This window comes from Numida meleagris, chromosome 23 (genome assembly GCF_002078875.1).
Source record: "Numida meleagris isolate 19003 breed g44 Domestic line chromosome 23, NumMel1.0, whole genome shotgun sequence".
Taxonomy (NCBI): domain Eukaryota; kingdom Metazoa; phylum Chordata; class Aves; order Galliformes; family Numididae; genus Numida; species Numida meleagris.
This window is the reverse complement of record NC_034431.1, coordinates 51,732-70,490: the sequence shown is the minus strand read 5'-3', so window position 1 is coordinate 70,490 and position 18,759 is coordinate 51,732. Positions and strand designations below refer to the sequence as shown.

General features: G+C 45.9%; 3 protein-coding genes across 6 annotated transcripts; 1 reads left to right on the top strand and 2 right to left on the bottom strand.

Moving 5' to 3' along the window:
- Nucleotides 17-11,606, top strand: HMBS (hydroxymethylbilane synthase). 3 transcript variants are annotated; one of them, XM_021375844.1, is made up of 14 exons: nt 18-157; nt 231-284; nt 2,063-2,135; nt 2,646-2,695; nt 2,819-2,874; nt 5,040-5,181; nt 5,481-5,558; nt 6,637-6,712; nt 7,379-7,492; nt 7,975-8,013; nt 9,218-9,337; nt 9,580-9,633; nt 10,116-10,202; nt 11,095-11,606. In XM_021375844.1, the coding sequence occupies exons 5-14, from the start codon at nt 2,856-2,858 to the stop codon at nt 11,266-11,268; spliced, it is 903 nt and encodes a 300-aa protein (XP_021231519.1). In that variant the 5' UTR covers nt 18-157; nt 231-284; nt 2,063-2,135; nt 2,646-2,695; nt 2,819-2,855; the 3' UTR covers nt 11,269-11,606. The 3 variants fall into 3 exon arrangements, with proteins under 3 accessions (XP_021231520.1, XP_021231519.1, XP_021231518.1); XM_021375843.1 differs by having other exon boundaries at nt 22-157; nt 5,104-5,181; XM_021375845.1 differs by lacking the exon at nt 2,646-2,695 and having other exon boundaries at nt 17-157.
- LOC110387584 (histone H2A) lies at nt 11,994-13,439 on the bottom strand. The gene has a single exon (XM_021375846.1). The coding sequence runs from the start codon at nt 12,816-12,818 to the stop codon at nt 12,387-12,389; it is 432 nt and encodes a 143-aa protein (XP_021231521.1). The 5' UTR covers nt 12,819-13,439; the 3' UTR covers nt 11,994-12,386.
- DPAGT1 (dolichyl-phosphate N-acetylglucosaminephosphotransferase 1) lies at nt 13,597-18,728 on the bottom strand. 2 transcript variants are annotated; one of them, XM_021375841.1, is made up of 9 exons: nt 18,416-18,724; nt 18,220-18,340; nt 17,921-18,134; nt 17,222-17,368; nt 16,995-17,079; nt 16,565-16,753; nt 15,869-15,956; nt 15,370-15,525; nt 13,597-14,164 (listed from the first exon to the last, which is right to left on the bottom strand). In XM_021375841.1, exons 1-9 carry the CDS (start codon nt 18,568-18,570, stop codon nt 14,099-14,101), a joined length of 1,221 nt encoding a protein of 406 aa, XP_021231516.1. In that variant the 5' UTR covers nt 18,571-18,724; the 3' UTR covers nt 13,597-14,098. The 2 variants fall into 2 exon arrangements, with proteins under 2 accessions (XP_021231516.1, XP_021231517.1); XM_021375842.1 differs by lacking the exon at nt 16,565-16,753 and having other exon boundaries at nt 18,416-18,728.

Genomic DNA, 18,759 nt, shown 5'->3' with positions numbered 1-18,759 from the left:
CGGTGCGGGGAGCGGTGGGCGCCGCGGGAAGGCGGGGCTGAGGGCTCGTCACGTGGACGGCCCAGCGGACGTGACGCGTCTGCGGGGCGGGGCTATGGGACGCCGTGGGGTGAACTGTAGGCGGAGCGGCGCGATGGACGCGGTGCGCCCGGCAGCGGTGAGTCGGGGCCCGGCGGGGCGGGAGGGCGCGCGGCCAGCTGTGGGGGCTGCTAACACGTTTGTTGCTGCAGGGCGAGAACGGCGTTGGCAGGAGGGCGATCCGCGTGGGTACCCGCCGGAGCCAGGTAGGCGGTGGCGAGCTGGGGGTGCGGGAAGACCGAGGTAGCCCTGGGCAGCGCTGCGTGGCAGCGAATGCTTTCGTTCCTTCGGTCTCGGCAGCTTTCCTGCTCGAAAAGCAAGCGAGAGCGGCGTCCGTGCTCGCCAAGCTGAGTCGAGACTCGGCCTGACGTAGGAGCTGCTGTTGCTCTCCTACCGAGGTCTGCAGGCAAGGGCGGAGCTCCCTTCTCGGGACGCTGCGCTCAGGGGAGTGGCGGCCGGGAGGGCTCAGACGTTCTGGGTCCTTTGTCGAGAGCGCGAGAGGAAAATTGTAAACGCTTCTCTTGGACGGGGCGTCTGCTCTAAGTAGCGCTTCTTTTATGCGGTTAGCGAAGTTAACGTGGCACCTTCTACGATAACGGGTATCTTGCTGCTTACTGAATTGCAAGGCTTGGCGCAGCTCTTACGGAGAGGTGAGGGGGATCACCCACTCCAAACGCTCCAGTACTCCCAAAGGCCGGGGAAGAGCGTGTCCAGAGATACAGTGGGTATCTCTTGCCATCCTGTTGCAGCAAGGGAGGAGCTGACTCGGAGGAGATAACCGTCCTTCAGGCCTTTGGTCTGCGATAACCTTGTTCATTCTGGTAGCGAGGTCTAGGAAAAATTCAGTACCTTGAAGAAAGAGAGAAAGCATTACACGTGGACATCAGAGTGCAGATCATAGGCTCACACATATGCTGCTGCTTTTTCTAACTTGAGGTTCTAATGGCATTTAGTGAAGCCGCAAGCTGTGCTCATTTTAAATGTAGGGAAACTAGAGTCCTGAGAACAAAGTTAATTGCCCCAGGCTACATAGCTCATTACCAGGAAAAAGGCTAAAACACTATAGTCAGAGGTGCTTGCTTGATTCTACTGCTGTTTTTATTTTACTTGCTTCTGCTGTCATTATTTCTTTATTTTACTGCTTGAAGATCTGGTACTTGCTGTTTGTGCAGACCTCAGCTGCTACTTTTTTAATATTTTGTTTGTAGAATTTCTGAATAGCATTTTGATCTTATCAAGGCTAAGTAATTCGTATTTGCCAGTATTTATAGGACTTCTACAGGCAAGACAAAATCCTAGTGGCTCCAAAAAAAACCACAACAAAAACAAACAAACAAAAAAAAAAACAAGAAAAAAACATGCAGCATTGACAACATTTATACTTTTAGAAAAAGCAGGGATTGCTCTCTGTGATATGACTTTTTCTTTCTTCAGTGAGTGACAGTAGGGGGGTTTTGCTTGCCTTTCTGTTTGCTTGCCAGTAAACACTTAGCAGTGGCATTCTGTAGAAGTGAAACAAAGTGCCTTAAAATTAGCTAGGTAAATGCTGTCTATGTATATGGCTGCCTCTGAGAAATATAATTTTTGACTAGGGGACAGCTAGTGATCTTAGGGCAGCTGCAAGCAGTGTGTGTAAATTCTGACACACTGTCTTTTGCTTCAGTTGCTCTTCCTAACTCAGTACACTGTTTTTTTTGTTACTTGCCATTGCTTGGATCACAACAGTGCCGGATATGGGGAGAGGTTATTTTGCCATTTAGATTTAAAAAAATAAAAAATCAGTGAAATGCTCTGGTCACATTATAGGTTCAAAGGGCTTGTATATATGAGCTATTGTATTTGGAGCTGCTTCTCTCTAATGCTTACAGTTTAGAGAACGTAGTGGTCGTGCATGCATGACTATCAAAGAATGACAAAGTCCTCTCTAGCTACCGTGTAGCTTATATGCTTTTTGCATAGTGCTTTAGTTTTGGCTTCCTTGCAGCTGGCCCGGATTCAGACTGACAGTGTGGTTGAGATGCTCCGTGAGTTTTATCCTGACTTCTGCTTTGAGATTGGTAAGTGGTGGTCTGTTTTTTCTCCCCTCCAGTTGCTTCTCTGATGTAGATGGCGGTAGGAGCCAGGCAGTTATCTTTGGGTACAAGATGTGTGAATAGAGTATTGTCAAGAGGAGGAGAATTTGCCCCATGTTATCTAACAATGCAGTCTGAATTCGATGAGGTTGTGTAGCTGAGCAACTGCTGCTGGTGTTTTCCACTGGAGAAGTATTGATTACACAAGCTCCTGTTGACTGGGGCAGGTATCTTTCATACAGGTGATGTTATGTCGCTCTGTTTGAGAACCTGTGCAATGTCTTTTGAGTTGGCTGTTCCCAAAACCTGCCCTCTTTCTCCTTTTGTGTTTTTGAGAGCTATGAAAGAAGTCTCGATTTCACTTAGAATGTATTCTTAGAAGTGAGCTGCTCTTGAATTTGTCTCGAGTCTGTGTTCACACAGTGTGATAGTGTGAACGCAGACCACCAGCCAGTGTGCTCCAATGATGCCTAATGTTTTGTGTTCACTGAGCAGTTGCCATGTCTACAACTGGAGACAAGATCTTAGATACAGCGCTTTCTAAGGTAAAGGATTTCTTCTTTCAGGAGGAAACTACTCAAAAAATTCAGTACTCAAAAAAGTAATTGTATTTGATGGCATACTTGCAGATTTCCTTCTGTGATCCATGTTTCTTCATTTTCACATAGATTGGGGAGAAGAGCCTCTTTACCAAAGAGCTGGAAAATGCACTTGAAAGAAATGAGTAAGAGCTTAGTTTTCTTAGCTGTCTGGCATTTTTTGTGTTATTTATTTTGATATGCTGTATGTGTGATCTAGTTTCCTTCTGTTCTTTCTGGTTAAGAAATAAATCCTCTGATAAGGCATTTTCTTTCTTTTTTTTTTTCTTTTAAATCCCTACTCTGGACTTAGGCCACGTTTTGGAGTGGTGGTGGTCTGTTGCTTAGTCTGCCCTGCTTTTATGTTGGTTTTTTTTCTCTCCTGTGATTTGTATGTTACTTGTGTGTCAGAGTGTGTGTAATCTAATTCATGCTTGCAGACATGTTCTTTATTTTACTACTTTATGTTACTGTATTTCAGTATTCCATGTTAAAATACTGCATAACATATTTACTGCTTGTTAGTGTGTTACATGCTAAATAGTCAGGAGAATTGTATATGAGCAAGCTGTGCTGCTTTCTGGAGTAACTTATTCCTACAGAAAGAAGTCAGATATTCAGGATATTAAAAAAAAACAACAAACTGTATAAGCTTAAAAGCAAAGGTATTTTCTGCATCTCTAGCGCACACGTATATGATAATGTGTTTTCCAGTAGAGTCAGTGGAAAAAATGCTGGAGGTTCAATCATTTAGAAGTCATAGAATCATAGAATGGCTGGGGTTGGAAGGGGCCTCAAGGATCATCAAGTTCCAAACTCCTTGCCACAGGCAGGGCCGCCAACCTCCATATCTAATACTAGAGCAGGCTGCCCAGGGCCCCATCCAACCTGGCCTTGAACACCTCCAGGGACGAGGCATCCACAACCTCTCTGAGCAGTCTGTTCCAGCACCTTACCACTCTCTTGGTTAAGAACTTCCCCCTGATATCCAACCTAAATCTTCCCTCCTTCAACTTAGAACCATTTCTCCTAGTCCTGACATTATCTATCCTTGTAAAGAGTTAACTCTCCTCCTGTTCATAGGCTCCTGTTAGGTGCTGGAAGGCTGCAGTGAGGTCACCCCGGAGCCTTCTCTTCTCCAGGCTGAACAAGCCCAGTTCCCTCAGCCTGTCTTTGTAGGAGAGGTGCTCCAGCCTTCTGATCGTCTTTGTGACCCTTCTCTGGACCCTCTCTAACAGCTCCCTGTCTTTCTTGCATTGGGGGCCCCGGACCTGGATGCTGTACTCCAGCTGGGGCCTCACGAGGGCTGAGTAGAGAGGGGCAATCACCTCCCTCTTCCTGCTGTCCACCCCTATTCTGATGGAGCCCAGGATACCGTTTGCTTTCCGAGCTGCAAGAGCACACTGCTGGCTCATGTTAAGTTTTTCATCCACCAGGAACCCCAGGTCCTTCTCTGCAGGACTACTCTCAAGGATTGCTCCTCCCTGTCTGTGTCTGTGCCTGGGATTCCTCCAGCCCAAGTGCAAAACCTTGCACTTGGCTGTGTTGAACCTCATTAGATTCATCCGAGCCCACCTTTCGAGTTTGCTGAGGTCCCTCTGAATGGCATCCCTTCCTTCCATTGTGTCAGCTGCACCACTCAGCTTGGTGTTATCAGCAAACTTGCTGAGGGTGCACTCAATTCCATCACTGATGTCATTGGTAGAGATGTTAAAGAGCACCGGTCCCAAGATGACTGGCCCCTGGGGGACACCGCTTGTTACCAGCCTCCACCTGGATATAGAACCGTTGATCACCACCCTTTGTCTGTGGCCTTTCAACCAATTCCCTATCCACCCTCAAATCCACATCTCTCCAATTTGGAGATGAGGGTGTGGTGGGGGACCATGTCAAAGGCCTTGCACAAGTCCAGGTAAATGACACTGGTCGCTTTGCCTTTGTCTACCAATGCCGTCACTCCATCACAGAGGGCCACCAGATTGGAAGTAGATGGCATTTGCTTTGCTAGCTATTATTTTCACTTTGAACTGTGATACCAGTCAGTGTTCTGGTTGCATACTGGTTCAGTGAGTTTCTTTGTCAGTATTTCTGGTGTCTTACCCTAATTCAGTCTGATGGTTGTAATGTATCTTGCACTGCTATTGGAAGGAAGGCAGTTTTCCAGATTAGAAAAGGCAGAGAAAAGTGAAGTGACTCTTCAGAGTTGCTGTGTAAGTCTAGTAGTAATTCTGGCTATAGAATTCTGAACAGTCTTTCTTTTCTCTAAACTAATCCCAAGGGTGAATCCACGCTTTCCCATTGTTACCTGTAGGTCTCTGGCACTACATGACCCAACCGTCTGTTCAGCGTTGTGATTACTGTTCTCTAATTCATAGAGTTGACCTGGTAGTTCACTCCTTGAAGGACCTGCCAACTTCTCTTCCTCCTGGCTTTACCATTGGTGCTATTTGCAAGTAAGTATGTGCACAAAGCCTGACTGTCTGAGGGACTTAAGATTTTGCAGTGTGGGTAATGGTAGAAAATGAGAGCTTAGATCTTCTTTGTTCTTGTTTGACCTTCGATTATTCTCTGTAACGGTGGGAGAACTAGTATTCTGTAGCCAGCAGGTTTGTTGGAAATCGCTGCTGTTAAAATGGAGAAGAGGCCTTTTGGAGCTAGGGATGGTTCCTTTAGGGACCGATACCAGAACTGTTAATCTTAACAGCCTTCCGTTAAATGATGTCTGCCATTCAGCTCTTGCCTTATTTTGCAGAAGGGAGAACCCACTTGACGCTGTTGTCTTTCACCCCAAAAACTGTGGGAAAACTCTCAGTCTTCTTCCTGAAAAGAGGTGAGTAGGGGGAAGGGGAAGACAGTAAAGTGTAAAAAATAGAAAGGAGGAGTTTGTTCCCATTTCCCATTGACAAATCAGTGAGCTTCTTCCTTCTATCCTGTAGTGGTTTTGCGCTGCCTTCAGTTAGCTTTCAATGTACGTTACAGTGAACCTACTTGCTGAAAAGAGCTACGCTAATGAGAATGTTGTAAACTGGCTGTGCTTGGATGTCTCTAGCCACCTTTGAGATGCAATGTTTTCTCAAGTGAGACCCTTCTTTGCTTCAGTCTCCAGAGTGAATACCAAGTCCTTTGTATGGTGCTCACTGCAGGAGAATGCATACAGTGCAAGCAGTGTGTCCAGAGCAGCATTTCAGCTTGCATGGCCATTCTCTTGTTCTCACCCAGCCAGTTCAGATTTCTTTGTTGCTTTTTTGGCACACATTTTCTGTGGTTCTACTAGGAGCATTATAAACTAGCTGTGATACGAATGTAGAGTTGCACTTCTATTCTTCTAATTAGCATGCAAATCATCTGCGTTAGGTTCCAGGTTACAAAGAAGAGCGAACAGGTATCTCTAGAAAATAAATGGTTACTGCCCAGATGGGCAGCTTTCTATGCTGTCCAGTTACACGACTTTTTTTTGAAGATTCTCCTCCCGCTGCATATATGTAATTGAAGAATTTCCCATGTTTTGTGGTGTCTGACTATTTATGTCTCAGTTTGGAGCAGCTAAGTCTGTTTTCTGTGACAATTTTATTGTGTCATATTGCCACCAAGGAAGCCTTGGTGGGAAGGTGTGCTCTTTAAATCAAGTTTGACAGATAATAGCAGCTGTATTCCAGAAGCATTCCCTCTGATGTTCCCTCTGGCAGTGGTTTGCCTGCATCTAGTTTTAGAGAAATCTTATGTTAAACCTTAACAAGTGCTTTTACTTCTTCCAAGGAGGCATGTATCATTGGTAGGTTCTTGAAACTTTGTTTCCATCCAGGGGGGGGGGGGGGGAGCAGAAATCTTCCTTGAAACTTCTGAGGTATATTTGGGTGGAGTTGAGTACTGCTGTATTCTGGATTTCATTGATTTAATTTTCCCAACAGTGTTATCGGCACTAGTTCACTTCGGCGAGCAGCCCAGCTCAAAAGGAAGTTCCCTCAGCTAGAATTCAGGGATATTGTATCCTTTCATGGCAAAATGTGGAATCTGGACAAAGTTGCAAGTTGTACTATATATGTTGATGTAAAATCTAGAATCAAGGCTGATTTACAGTACCTGACCTGCAGGAACAAATTCCTCAAAGGCTGCCTCCCATAACGTATTCTGTAGTACATTTTGTCCCGTAGTTTTCTCCTGATTCTATAAAGAAAGGGCCCAGCTTTAATCCAGCTGAGGTTCAAGATGCTGATGAATTTCACATTTAGGAGTGTTCTAAAGGCTGTTTAGCGGAGGTCTGTCATACATTTGTCACAGTGACAGCCAAATGCTCATCGGTCCACGATCCCTTTGATGTGATCTGGGCTGCTAGTTTAGATGTGCGCCACGAAAGTGGTGGTAAAACGCATTGTTACCTCAGTCCTAGTAACCCAGTTCTTCGATTTGCAAAATTATTTGATGTCAGATACAAATCATGCACATAAATGACACGTATCTTTTGAGAGTGCGTGCTTGGATTAATATTCCGTAATAATCAGCAGAATTCTGTTCAAAGAAACAATTGTCCATATTTAACACTTCTTTCACAATGATACCCTGATTTATTCTTATTTGGAGGCTTTAAACAATGCTAAGTGATTGTACGACTGTTTGCACGCTGTTTCTCTACTTGCTTAACCACTTGTACAGAGAGGAAATTTAAACACCCGCTTGAAGAAGCTAGATGAGAAGGAAGACTTCAGTGCTATAATCCTGGCTGCTGCTGGACTGAAGAGAATGGGCTGGGAGAATCGCATTGGTCAGGTGCGTGTCAAAGTTGAAAATCCCATTCTCTTCTAAGCCATTGCCTGCTTGCCTTTCAGAACTTGCGACTGTCCCATGAAAAATGCACATGCAGTCTGCCGAATCCATTGCTGCGTTAGCTTGAGATTTTATTTGCTTCAGGGAGGGCTTGATTTTGCTTGTTTCTTTCGTATACAATTTTATACTTTCCATGTTGCAATAGAAGCTTGTAATACGATTATCTCCCAGCATTTCGTATGTGCAGCAAAACAGCAGTGTGTGTCTAAGATTTTTTTTCTGATTAACTAACGAACGAAATATTACTGTCCAGGTGAGGAATAGTGCCTTACTCTACTTTTGGGATGGAAATGCTGAGGCATGGGAAGGGGGAGGTGATATTTCAGTTGGGCACAAATGTGGTGTTAGAGGTGTGCGTGGAATTCAGTTCTTGCTTTGTGTATTCTAAAAAGTGCAATATGACTTAACCCTGTTCTTTCTTCCAGCTCCTGAGCCCTGAAGATTGTCTGTATGCTGTGGGACAGGTACGTTACAATTTTTCTACCTTGAGCCTGACTGCATATGGAAAGCCAGCAGCAGTATGACGTGCCCAGTGGTTAACTGCGACAGCCAAATACTTCTGATGTATTCATTGCCAAAGATGAATTACAGTGATCTCTGTTGCAGCCTGTTAGTTTACTTACGTTCAGTGTGTGGGAAGAACGTTAGTCAGCTCCATGAGCCTGTGTAGTGGGGTTTGATTTCTGTCAGCCACAGAAATGGTAAATGGTACAGGTAAATGTGTGGCGCAGCTACCCTGGGACAACTCTGCAAATATGAGGCAGGGCCAGTGTTGTGCTGTACTGGGCTAATTGCACGAAGTCACTGCAGTGATGCTCCCTTACACAGTGTCCTGACTCTGGCTACGTGGAGCTGAAATGTCTGCCCTGGGGCACGTTGTGAGCATTCTTGTTTCTGGGCAGTCAAATTATTCCAGACCGTGCTGGTCATGCGGCTGAATTTACACAGCGTTGCACAGCTGGTATCAAACTTGCTAAACCTGAGGTGGCTATGTATTTCTGAGTGCAATCATCATTGTAATGTAATGCAGTTATTCCCCAGTCTGAATGAATTCCTGGTCGATGAACAGCTGTTGCTGTGTTACTTACAGGTTGGAAACAGTGGGCTGTGACAGCTTTAAAACTATGCCATGACAATACAGAAGGTAGTCACCCATGATGAAAGTGAAAAATGAGCCAGAAATAGTGTTGTGTCTTTTTTTTTTTAAATGATATATTTGGCATGTACTGTGCTTACTTTTTTTCTTCTGGTCTTGTTTTCCATTTGGGAAAGAATTGGTTTGTGATTGCTATTATCTTCAGACAAGGTTGTGGAGCTTACGTTTATTCAACGTTCTCGTGCTGTCATTAAGTGACAGCAGAGCGGGTGTTTGTATATATGCAGTCAGAAGAGGGATATGGTCTGAAACTGTTTGAGCAAAGGAAAAGATGTCAGGTGACTGTGTGATCTTCAGTACTCATCTAAGTTCTGAGCTTCCCTTTGCAGCAGCAGCTTCAAGATGTCTTGCAACCAGTTGATTGTTTCTTGAATAATTTCTGTATAATCTCTGTACTTAAATACTGCTCCTTGTGTGAAACACATCCAGACCTCTGAGTTCTGTTTCACGACCAATGCTGAGTGCACACAGATGCTGAAGTTGAGAGTTCTGTTGTTATTGCCTCCTTACAGGGCGCTTTAGCAGTGGAGGTTCGTGCCAAAGATCAAGAAATACTGAATATGGTATCTGCCTTGCACGATGGAGAAACTGTATTATGCTGCATTGCTGAGAGGGCCTTTATGAAACATTTGGTACGTATATCATCCTTGCCCTTCTGCTTGCAGCAATAAATACTGCTGTGCTACAGTTAAACTGATGGCATAGTGTGGGAACGCTGTTACACTTCATTAAAACTGCCAAGTAGGGGGAACTTGTGAATTGGGAAGTGCCTGAACAGCGATAGGTGGGGCTGTGTGCAGCATATACTTTTCAGAGGCCTCTGCTTTGAATGTGTTGGGGAGGAAACTCAATAGCAACATCTTTCTGTTTTCAGGAGGGTGGCTGTAGTGTCCCTGTTGCAGTTAACACCATGCTGAAAGATGGCCAGGTGAGGAATATTTTGTAAGGAGCTGGGATTATTTATGGAAAATTGTTCCAGTGTGTGCACATTTGCTGAGGTTCAGTTCAGCAGATGTCTTTACAGCTGGGGGCGGGGGGGGGGCAGATAGGGTTATTGTCCAAAGCAGGAGTATGAGAATGGGTCTGGTCACTGAAGCTGAGTCCTAGAAAACACCCTTATTGTGATAATTAGGTTTTTTCCCTCCCCTCTTTTTCTAAAGTGTTGCCCTGAGATCTCAAAGTCTTCCTTTTGACTCCAGAAAATCAGTGCATTTATACAACAGATCATAAACTAAGTAGGTGGAAAGCTAGGAAGTATTTGGTTTCTTTCTTGGGAAGATGTATCTTCCCTAACAGGGATTACTTGCATTACTGTTGTATCATACTGCCATTCTATCTGATTGCACTGGACTACAGAAGTGTTCCCTTCTAGGTTGGCTTTGTGGTATTAACCCCTTCTGTCTTCCAAAGTTGTATTTGACAGGTGCAGTCTACAGTTTGGATGGATCTGATAGCCTGAAGGAAACAATGCAGACAAGCGTTAATTATCCACAACGGGTATGTGAACAATAATGCACTCAAAATTCAAACCTGTAGCTGAATGATTGAACCAGATCAAAAGGTCTAGTTTTTCAGAGTTTCAGCTTCAGTTTTTTTCCACTGCTAATTGTTCTGGGGAAACTCCACAACGTACAGTTCTAACGGCTATTCAGACCTCAGATTCTAGTTGAATATGTTTCACTGAGCCAGCATTGTGCCCTTGTGGCCAAGAAAGACTGGCTGTACCTTGGGGTGTGTTACAAAGAGCGTGGTCAGCAGGGCTAGGGAGGTTCTCATACCCTCTGCTCTGTCCCGGGGAGGCCACATCTGGAGCACTATCTAGTTCCAGGCTTCTCAGCTTAGAAAAGGCAGTGAACTGCTGGCACAAGTCCAGTGGAGAGCTGCAAAGATGATAGAGGCCTGGAGCATTTCCATAATGAGGAAAGACTTGGAGACCTGGGGCTGTTCAGCCTGGAGGAGAAAGGCTGAGAGGGGATCTTATCAATGCTTACAAATATCTAAAGGGTGGGAGTCAAGCAGTTGAGCCCGGGCTCTTTTTGGTGGTGCACAGCGGCATGACAAGGGGCAATGGGCACAAACTAGAATATGGAAAGTTCCATACAAACATGAGGAAGAGCTACTTTACTTGGAGGGTGACAGATCGGGAACAGGCTGCCCAGAGAGGTGGGGGAGATTCCTTTGCTGGAGATAACTGAAACATGCCTGGATGGTTTCCTGTTCAGTCTGCTCTAGGGAACCTGCTTTCAAGGGGGTTAGGCTGGATGATCACCGGAGGTCCCTTACAGCCCCATAATTCTGTGACAATTCTGTGATATCTGGTTTCACACATGGATTGTTTTATCGAACACTCCTTCCCATAGCCTTACATTGATTGTATTTATATTTGCAGAATGAAGATGGACCAAATGATGATGTGCAGCATGTTGGCATCACAGCCAAGAATGTCCCTGGTCAGGCCCAGGAAGCTGCAGAGAACCTTGGTGTTGAACTAGCTAGTTTACTTCTGAGCAAGGGAGCTAAGCACATCCTTAGTGTGGCAAGGCAGCTTAATGATGCCTGCTAAGCCTCTAGTGAGATCAGCAAGATTGCTACAACTCTTGCTTCAGTCTTCACAGCTACTCTGACAGCTGTTGGAGGAAGGGGTTTTTGTTTTCAACATTTGCACCAGCCTTGTCTGACCTTTGGGCATAAAATACTTGAAATACTAAACTAAGTTTCAAAGTTATTATCAGGGTTTATCGAAGTTGCAAAATTTCTCTTAAACAAGTTTCAAAGTTTTTGTTGCTAAGAAGTGTCGTAGTAATTGTTCTCCTCTTGCATTTAGTAACAAAACACCAAATACAGATTATAGTCAGACTAAACAGTGGTAGTACTGAAGTACTGCACTGTGCTGACAATACAGAAGTGTTTTCTGTAGTCACTGAACTTGCAAAATTGTGGATTATTTGGGCCTGTTATTTTCAGAAGTGCTGAAAGAGACTGGCATTAGGTTCCCAGTATGTTCCTTAGGGGGAATTCACCACAGATGCTATATTCATGGAGATATTTTAAGCTATTAAATACAAATTTGCCACTTGTCCATAGTTTATTACTAGGTAGTTGGTAAGCCAACTCATCCTACGTAGATGTAGTATGAGAATAGGCATTAATCTGTGATAACCAGTAACCTTGGAGCTGAAGTTTAAGCCCTTCCATGGAGGCTGTGAGCTATTTCCTTATAGTTCATAGCTGAACTGTGGTGTTGCACTACCATGTTACAGTGCCTTACAGAAATATGAAAATAGCCTCTTACGGGGTTCCAGGGTGGAGATGAAGCATTTTTTATTCTCCGTGCAACGTCCCCTGAATGTAACACCAGATAAAGAGTCACGTTATAAGTACCCAAGAGTAAGTCTTTACCGAGCATGTGACCTATTTACAGTTTCTGTGACTGAACTCGAGCAGGCGTGCTGCCTTCCGGCGCTTCCCACTAGCTCCGCAGCGCCGCCCGGCGCTCGCTCTTCGTTGTTGGCCTCTGCGGGCATGGAGCGGCACCGCCCCAGGCGTTGCGCCGGGGTATGAACGCCCCCATCCCCCCACCTCTCCCCTCCCGCGGATCGCAGCTCTCCCCGTGAGCAATGGAGTGGCCCTGAAAAGGGCCTTTGTGTGGTGCTGGGAGGACGGAGTGGGGGGGCGCCCGGCTTAGTACTCCTGCGACTGCTGCCCGCCGCCCTTCTTGCCGGCCTTGGCCGGGCCCGCGGCGCCGCCACCCGTCTTCTTGGGCAGCAGCACGGCCTGGATGTTGGGCAGGACACCGCCCTGCGCGATGGTGACACCGCCCAGCAGCTTGTTGAGCTCCTCGTCGTTGCGCACCGCCAGCTGCAGGTGTCGGGGAATGATGCGCGTCTTCTTGTTGTCGCGGGCCGCGTTGCCCGCCAGCTCTAGGATTTCGGCCGTCAGGTACTCCAGCACGGCCGCCAAATAAACGGGTGCGCCAGCGCCCACCCGCTCCGCGTAATGTCCGCGCCGCAGCAGCCGATGAACACGCCCAACGGGGAACTGCAGCCCAGCCCGGGAAGAACGAGACTTGGCCTTCGCTCGGGCCTTACCGCCACTCTTGCCGCGGCCAGACATGGCGCCTCGCAGCACACCGAGCTCCGGGCCGAGATCTCAGGAGCTCTGCGGCGGGATGAAGTGAGGACGCCCCCACCCCGTCTCTTTATAACCGCCCGCAAAGTAGGGCCCGGCTCATTGGACGGCACCATGGCGCCTCGCTATTGGAGCTCTGCCGCATGAACCTCTTTGCTGACTGGCCGCCTTTGTGCCCTCCCCCGCTCCCTCGCGCTTACCTCCCATCTATTGGCGACGGCAACGGGCCAATCAGAAGACAGGGCGCCAAATTTGTACCACGCGGCGGCCGTTGGCGCTCGCAGTCGGGTACGGTGAGACCGGGGCGGTGTGGCGCCAATTAGGCCCGGGGTCCAACTCGTCGGCGGAGCTCGGCGGTGTGCTGGCAGGGGGCGTGGCTAAGCTGAGCAGCGGCGCCTCCCATGGCTGTCTGGAGTTACTCTCTCAGGTGGCAATTCCTCGGTGAACTACGGTGCCAGATAACGCTATATAAATACGGCTTTGGACGAAGAAAAATTAATTGTAACCGGCAGATCGAAGTGGTTTTTATCGATACTTTGTGTTAAGAAAGGATGCTGTGATCCATACTCTGCTAGCCTATCCCAGCAGTGTCCTGATCTGTGAAGGAATACAGATGCTAAAGACATTCAGAAAAAAAAAACTTGGGGAATCTGCTGCAGAAATTATTGGCACTGAGCAGGGCAGGAGGGCACAGCACTGTACCGTGCAACCTTGTTTCACTGCATGTCAATATTCTCAAGACAGAGAACCGAGGAGGAAAGAGTATCTTGAGTTATTTTATTCTCAGAGTGCTCCGAGTTTAGGGTGCAATTTATAACACATTATTCTATATCCATGGATAAACCTGAATTAGCCAAGAGGGTGTCCTGGTTCACTTATTCTGCTGTACAGAGTCTCACAGAAATTGTAGTTCTTATTTCTTCTCTCAAGGAACTGTGAAACTTTTTTTTTTAATTTAGAGATTTCATTTCTCCCACTTCCCCTAAGCACCCCTAAGTGTCAAGATTTGTGTTGCTTATTTGTCCTCTGAAAGGTACTCCCAATAGCAAAGATGTCCAAGTACCACTCATTGTCTTCTGTCAGCAGAATTAGACAGAAGAGCTCTGTCCACAAAAAGAGAATTGTGATTCTAGACTGGCCTGGAGTAGTTGCTTGCATTTTGAAAGGTGGCTTGAAGTTCTCAGAGGACCAGAATAAGATTAATTGAATTTTTTGGTCAGCAATTGAACAAAGTTCACTAGAAGGTGCAGCTCCTGGCAGTTCAGTCAGACATCATAAAATAAGCGCACTAGCTGGTACCGGATTGAAAATGCAATCATGCTCCCCAGGACCTAGGTTTAAAAACAAACAAAACAAAAAAAATCTGAAGCTGAAATCTTACATCAGACAGTTCACTGGCTAGCAGGTTCTTCCTTTCCTGATGGATTTGATGTGCTTTAAAACGCAGTCTGTTCACTATATAGCATAAAGTTAAAATCTTTAGGTGTAGAAGAAAAGCTAAAATCTTTAGGTGTAGAAGAAATGAAAAGCATAAGTTTAGCCAAAGTTCTTGGCTCATTCTATGAAAATTGTTGCTATCTGTGAGGGATTTTTGTGCCTGTCTGTGCAAGTTTCTCTTGTGAGAACAAGTGCATTAGATGAAAAGATGGCAACACCACTTCTTAAGGTACGTAAATTATAATGTAAACTCTATGGCCTGTAATGGAAAATAACTCATGTCAAGCTACAATTTGGCATCCTTTCATAGCAAAGGCTTCTCTGCCACGACTTGATTCAAGATCAAGCTGTATGCACTTCCCATCCCCTCCTGCCCCAGATGTGTTTGGCCTAAGCCCTGTTCATCTCGCTGGAAGTCTTCCGTTGGAATGGGAATTTCAGTGTTTCTTCTCTTTCCTAAGGAGAAACTCTTACCTTTGATCTGAGAGTGAAGAAGGAATTGCAGGCAAATAAGCAATATCTTTTCCAGAACAGAATGTCTACTATAACAGGTAAGACAGTTCACGCACTGAATAGAGGTAGCAGGAGCATCTGCAAGGCATGTTCTCCTTGCATTCTAAGTTGCTTCAAAATGTTCCCACACCATGCTCAGACTCCAGCTACTACTGAGTTGCATGCCACATTTATGCAAAGCCACCAGCTGGAGGTAACACTGGTACCAGTGTTATTTGATATGACTGAAGAACAGGAATGTGATAGAAGGCTGTATTGGGTTACAGTGACAAGGCAAGAACATAGTGCTCTTTTTCCTACAGTTTTTCTAGAATCCTGCAATTCATGCTCTGATCAGCTTCTCAAGCTAACCTAGGGACTTTATATTTAATAGCTCTTAGTGAACGAAGCTGGGGACTGAGAGGAAGGACAGCTTCTTCCTGGAGCTGTGTAATCCTCATATTTTCAAATTGTACAACTTTAACTGCATCTTGCGTGAAGATTATGACACTTCCCGTCCCCCTTTCCCCTTGATGTACTTGAGACAAATCTGTATCTGTTTCTATCGCAGAATACATTTCTCTGCTAGCAGGAACATTTGTCTGACCTGAATGAGTAGCAACAGGAGAGTGAGATTTCGTTCGTGGATGGGTCCAATCAGTTTTATAACAAAGTTAATAAGCGTCATATTATTGCACTCGGAGTATTCACCATCTTCATCCATTCCACTCCTCACATCTACTATGTGCAAGATCTTTTCTACCTGGGGAAAAAAAATATTGCATGCTCTTTCACCAGGTACGTTTCGTGCTTCTTGCTAGATCCATTTTGCTGTACCATCCCAGTAGTTTGGCTTGTGCTTCTACTAAAGAGACAGGATAGGCTTATGATGGTCTTGGGACAACTGCTGTGTGTGGTTATTTTAAAAGAGCAATTATTAATGCGGCTAATGTAGTGACTGTAAGAGACAGCGATTGAACTAAGTAGAACGCGTTCTTCTTGATTTGAGCTAGGAAATATGCACTGAGCCCCTCCCATCCTGTTGCTCTTGCATTTGATTGCTGCCTCAAAACATGTCTGGATTTTGAATGTTTTTCTGGTATTACCTTCAGAATGTATGTTCCCAGGGTTGAGAGGCTCTTAGTTTTGAATTTGGAGTAGCTCATCTCCAACTTCCCTGTAGTAGGATTGAGCCTAAGAGGAACATTAAAGTCTTAGTCTGGACAGAGCAAGGAGACAGCGATCCCCACGTAAGTAGATTTATACCTCAAGCCAAGTTGCTGAGAAAGAAATACACTGGTGAAAAAAGCAATAATATTCTGATATGCTTAACAGCGGCTGCTCATACCTTGGTCTCTCAGATTGGGCAGCCAATAAAAGATTCCTCCCCGGTTCCACCTAACATATGCATAAAGCTGCAAGGTTAGAAGAACTGAATATATGTGGACCTGATCACAATCAGTGATAATACACAGTACCACAGAATGCTTGCTGCTGTAAGATCTTAGCAAATCCTAATGCAACAGCAATAAGAATGGCCTGTATCCCTTTATCTCAGTCTTGTAGCTGAGAATAATCATACTCTAACAGTATTAAAGAGTACTCTTTCCTAGCAAGTTTATTTGAGAAACCTGTGCTGATTGACTCAACCATAAATAGTATGGCTGGCCAACTTTTAACTATCCAACCTACTTTGACAGGTATTAAAAAGAGCACCAACCAGTGTAGGTTATTGTTTCTCAGCTGGTAGTGGAGACAAAGGGCATAAACTAGTACCGTTATAGGTCACTCAGGTACATTACCTTGGCAGCCGATGGCGGGGGCAAGGAATAATGTGGAAGAGTTGAGGCAATGAGTAGAGGAAGTTAAGCACTTGTGGGATGAAAAAAAGGAGCATTGTTTTGCTGAAGTGGCCCAGGATCCCCACCACAGCGAAGGTCATGCCAGCAAAGTAACAGAAGGTGTCCCCAACAAACACTTGGGATGGGTACCTGCAATCCACAAGGCAAAAGAGCAAAGGTCTGTCCTAACCAGTGTTGCCAACATAATGACTTCATAACCACTTGAAGGCATTCCATAATGGCAGGCTTGGTGCATAAAAGCTACCAGTGGATTGCTGCTTTGCACTCTTAGTTCTAGCAAGAAGCCTGCCTGTACTCCAGTATATTGCTTACATGTTGATAAACGTAAAGAGTATGCTTCCAAAGAAATGCTGAATGCTCATCCTCTTACCAGTTGTGGTAAAACAGCCCCAGCGTTGTAAAAAAAAATGGAATCATAAAGTAGAGAGAGAAAATGTGATCATCCTGATAATCCCCTACAGAGGGAAAAAAAAAAAAAAAGAAGGAAAGAAAATGAGGTTATGATAAGACAGGACTAGGTTATTTTTAACTACGCTGGCTACTCCAGTCTAGGTTTCTATTTCCCTTTGCTTTTTGCACTCCCAAGCACTACCTTACCATTTAACTCTACAAGGTTGAATGTGATAATGGAAGCAGCAATCACCAGAGACTGCCCTGCTTCAATCCCATTGATTCCAGCAAGAATGTTGATGGCGTTAGTACAAAACACTGCTAGCATGCCCATGTACGCATAGTAGAAGATACCTGCAGGTCAGAACAAGGCAAGTACTTTAGCATTCACATTTGAAACAGGCTGTGGTCCAATCTACTGAAATTCTAGCTTCCTGCTTTGTAGGACAATTCATTATATACTACCTCAGTAAATTGTGAAATCAGTAGCTTACTAACAAACAGTTCCTTCTCCTGTAAATGTTATCACATGTACACATGCGTACAGCACAGTGACTGCAGCAAACGTGCAACATAGCAGCAAACTGCTGTGTTTTGTTTCTGTGATTGGGTGATGCTGGTATTGGTATCTGAGGGCCAAGTGCATCTGGCACTCTCTCATACTGCCAGAAACCTGGAAGAAGGTACTGTACTTATCTATGCATAGTTAAACATATGCTGGACCTCTTGGTGGATATCTGGAAGAATATTCTTGCCAGCATGATATTTAGTTGATTATGTTCCCTCACGCTGGATACTTAGCAAATCCTTTATGGGTTCCCTATGTAGCACAGAGATTGACACCTGCTATGCATTAAAGTTTGAGATGCGCCCCTTAATTCATCACTAATGATCGTCAAAACTTACCCAAGTCCAAGTGCATGCCCAGTAACACCCGGAAAGGCTTAGGCACCACAATGGTTGTGTTCCCAAAGTTGGTGAAGTACACCATGAGCAGTGGGAGGGATGCCATGGTAGGGAGAAGGAGTTTGTGACGCCAGCGCAGGTTCAAAACATCGTCTGCAAAGCCCAGGAAAATCATGCAGCAGATGGCAAGGAGTGAGCCAATGAGCTCCACAAACTGCAGGACAGAGAACAGGGCTCCGGTCACTAATGGTGATTCCCTGCTAATGCCTGCTGCACTCCAGGCACAAGGCAAGCCCTACCTCGTCGTGAGGAAAGGCCGCGCACTGCTCCTCTACGAAGCACCGCAGGAAGGGCACAGGGATGAAGCAGAAGAGGATGATGAGGAACACGGCCCCGCTGATCATGCCCTGTGCCTCGGGGCTGAAAGGAAGGGGAGGCCAGCGGTCAGCTGGGACGTTGCGGGCCGGACCCGGCCCGGCGGGCACCACTACTCACATGGGCCGCCGGAAGGCCTTGTTGAGGTCCTCGCCGAAGAGGCGCGCTGCCAAGAAGTGGTCTTTGAAGGCCGGGATCAGTGTGAGCGTAGCCACGAAACCCAGAAGCGATTCCCCAAGGTTGATGAGGAGGGGCGCGGCGGGCCAGGCCGCCATGGCCGCGGCTGACACTGGCCCTGTCAGCGGCACGGAGCGTCTCTCGCCGCACCTTGCTGGCCGGACGCTAGAGTAGGAGGCACCGGATACTCTCGGGCCTTTTCCGGTCAGTCCGTGAGGGGAGCGCCATCTTTGGCCCTGGCAAGGGCAGTGGGCCCGCGCCGTCCCTGTTCCGCCGTCTCATACATC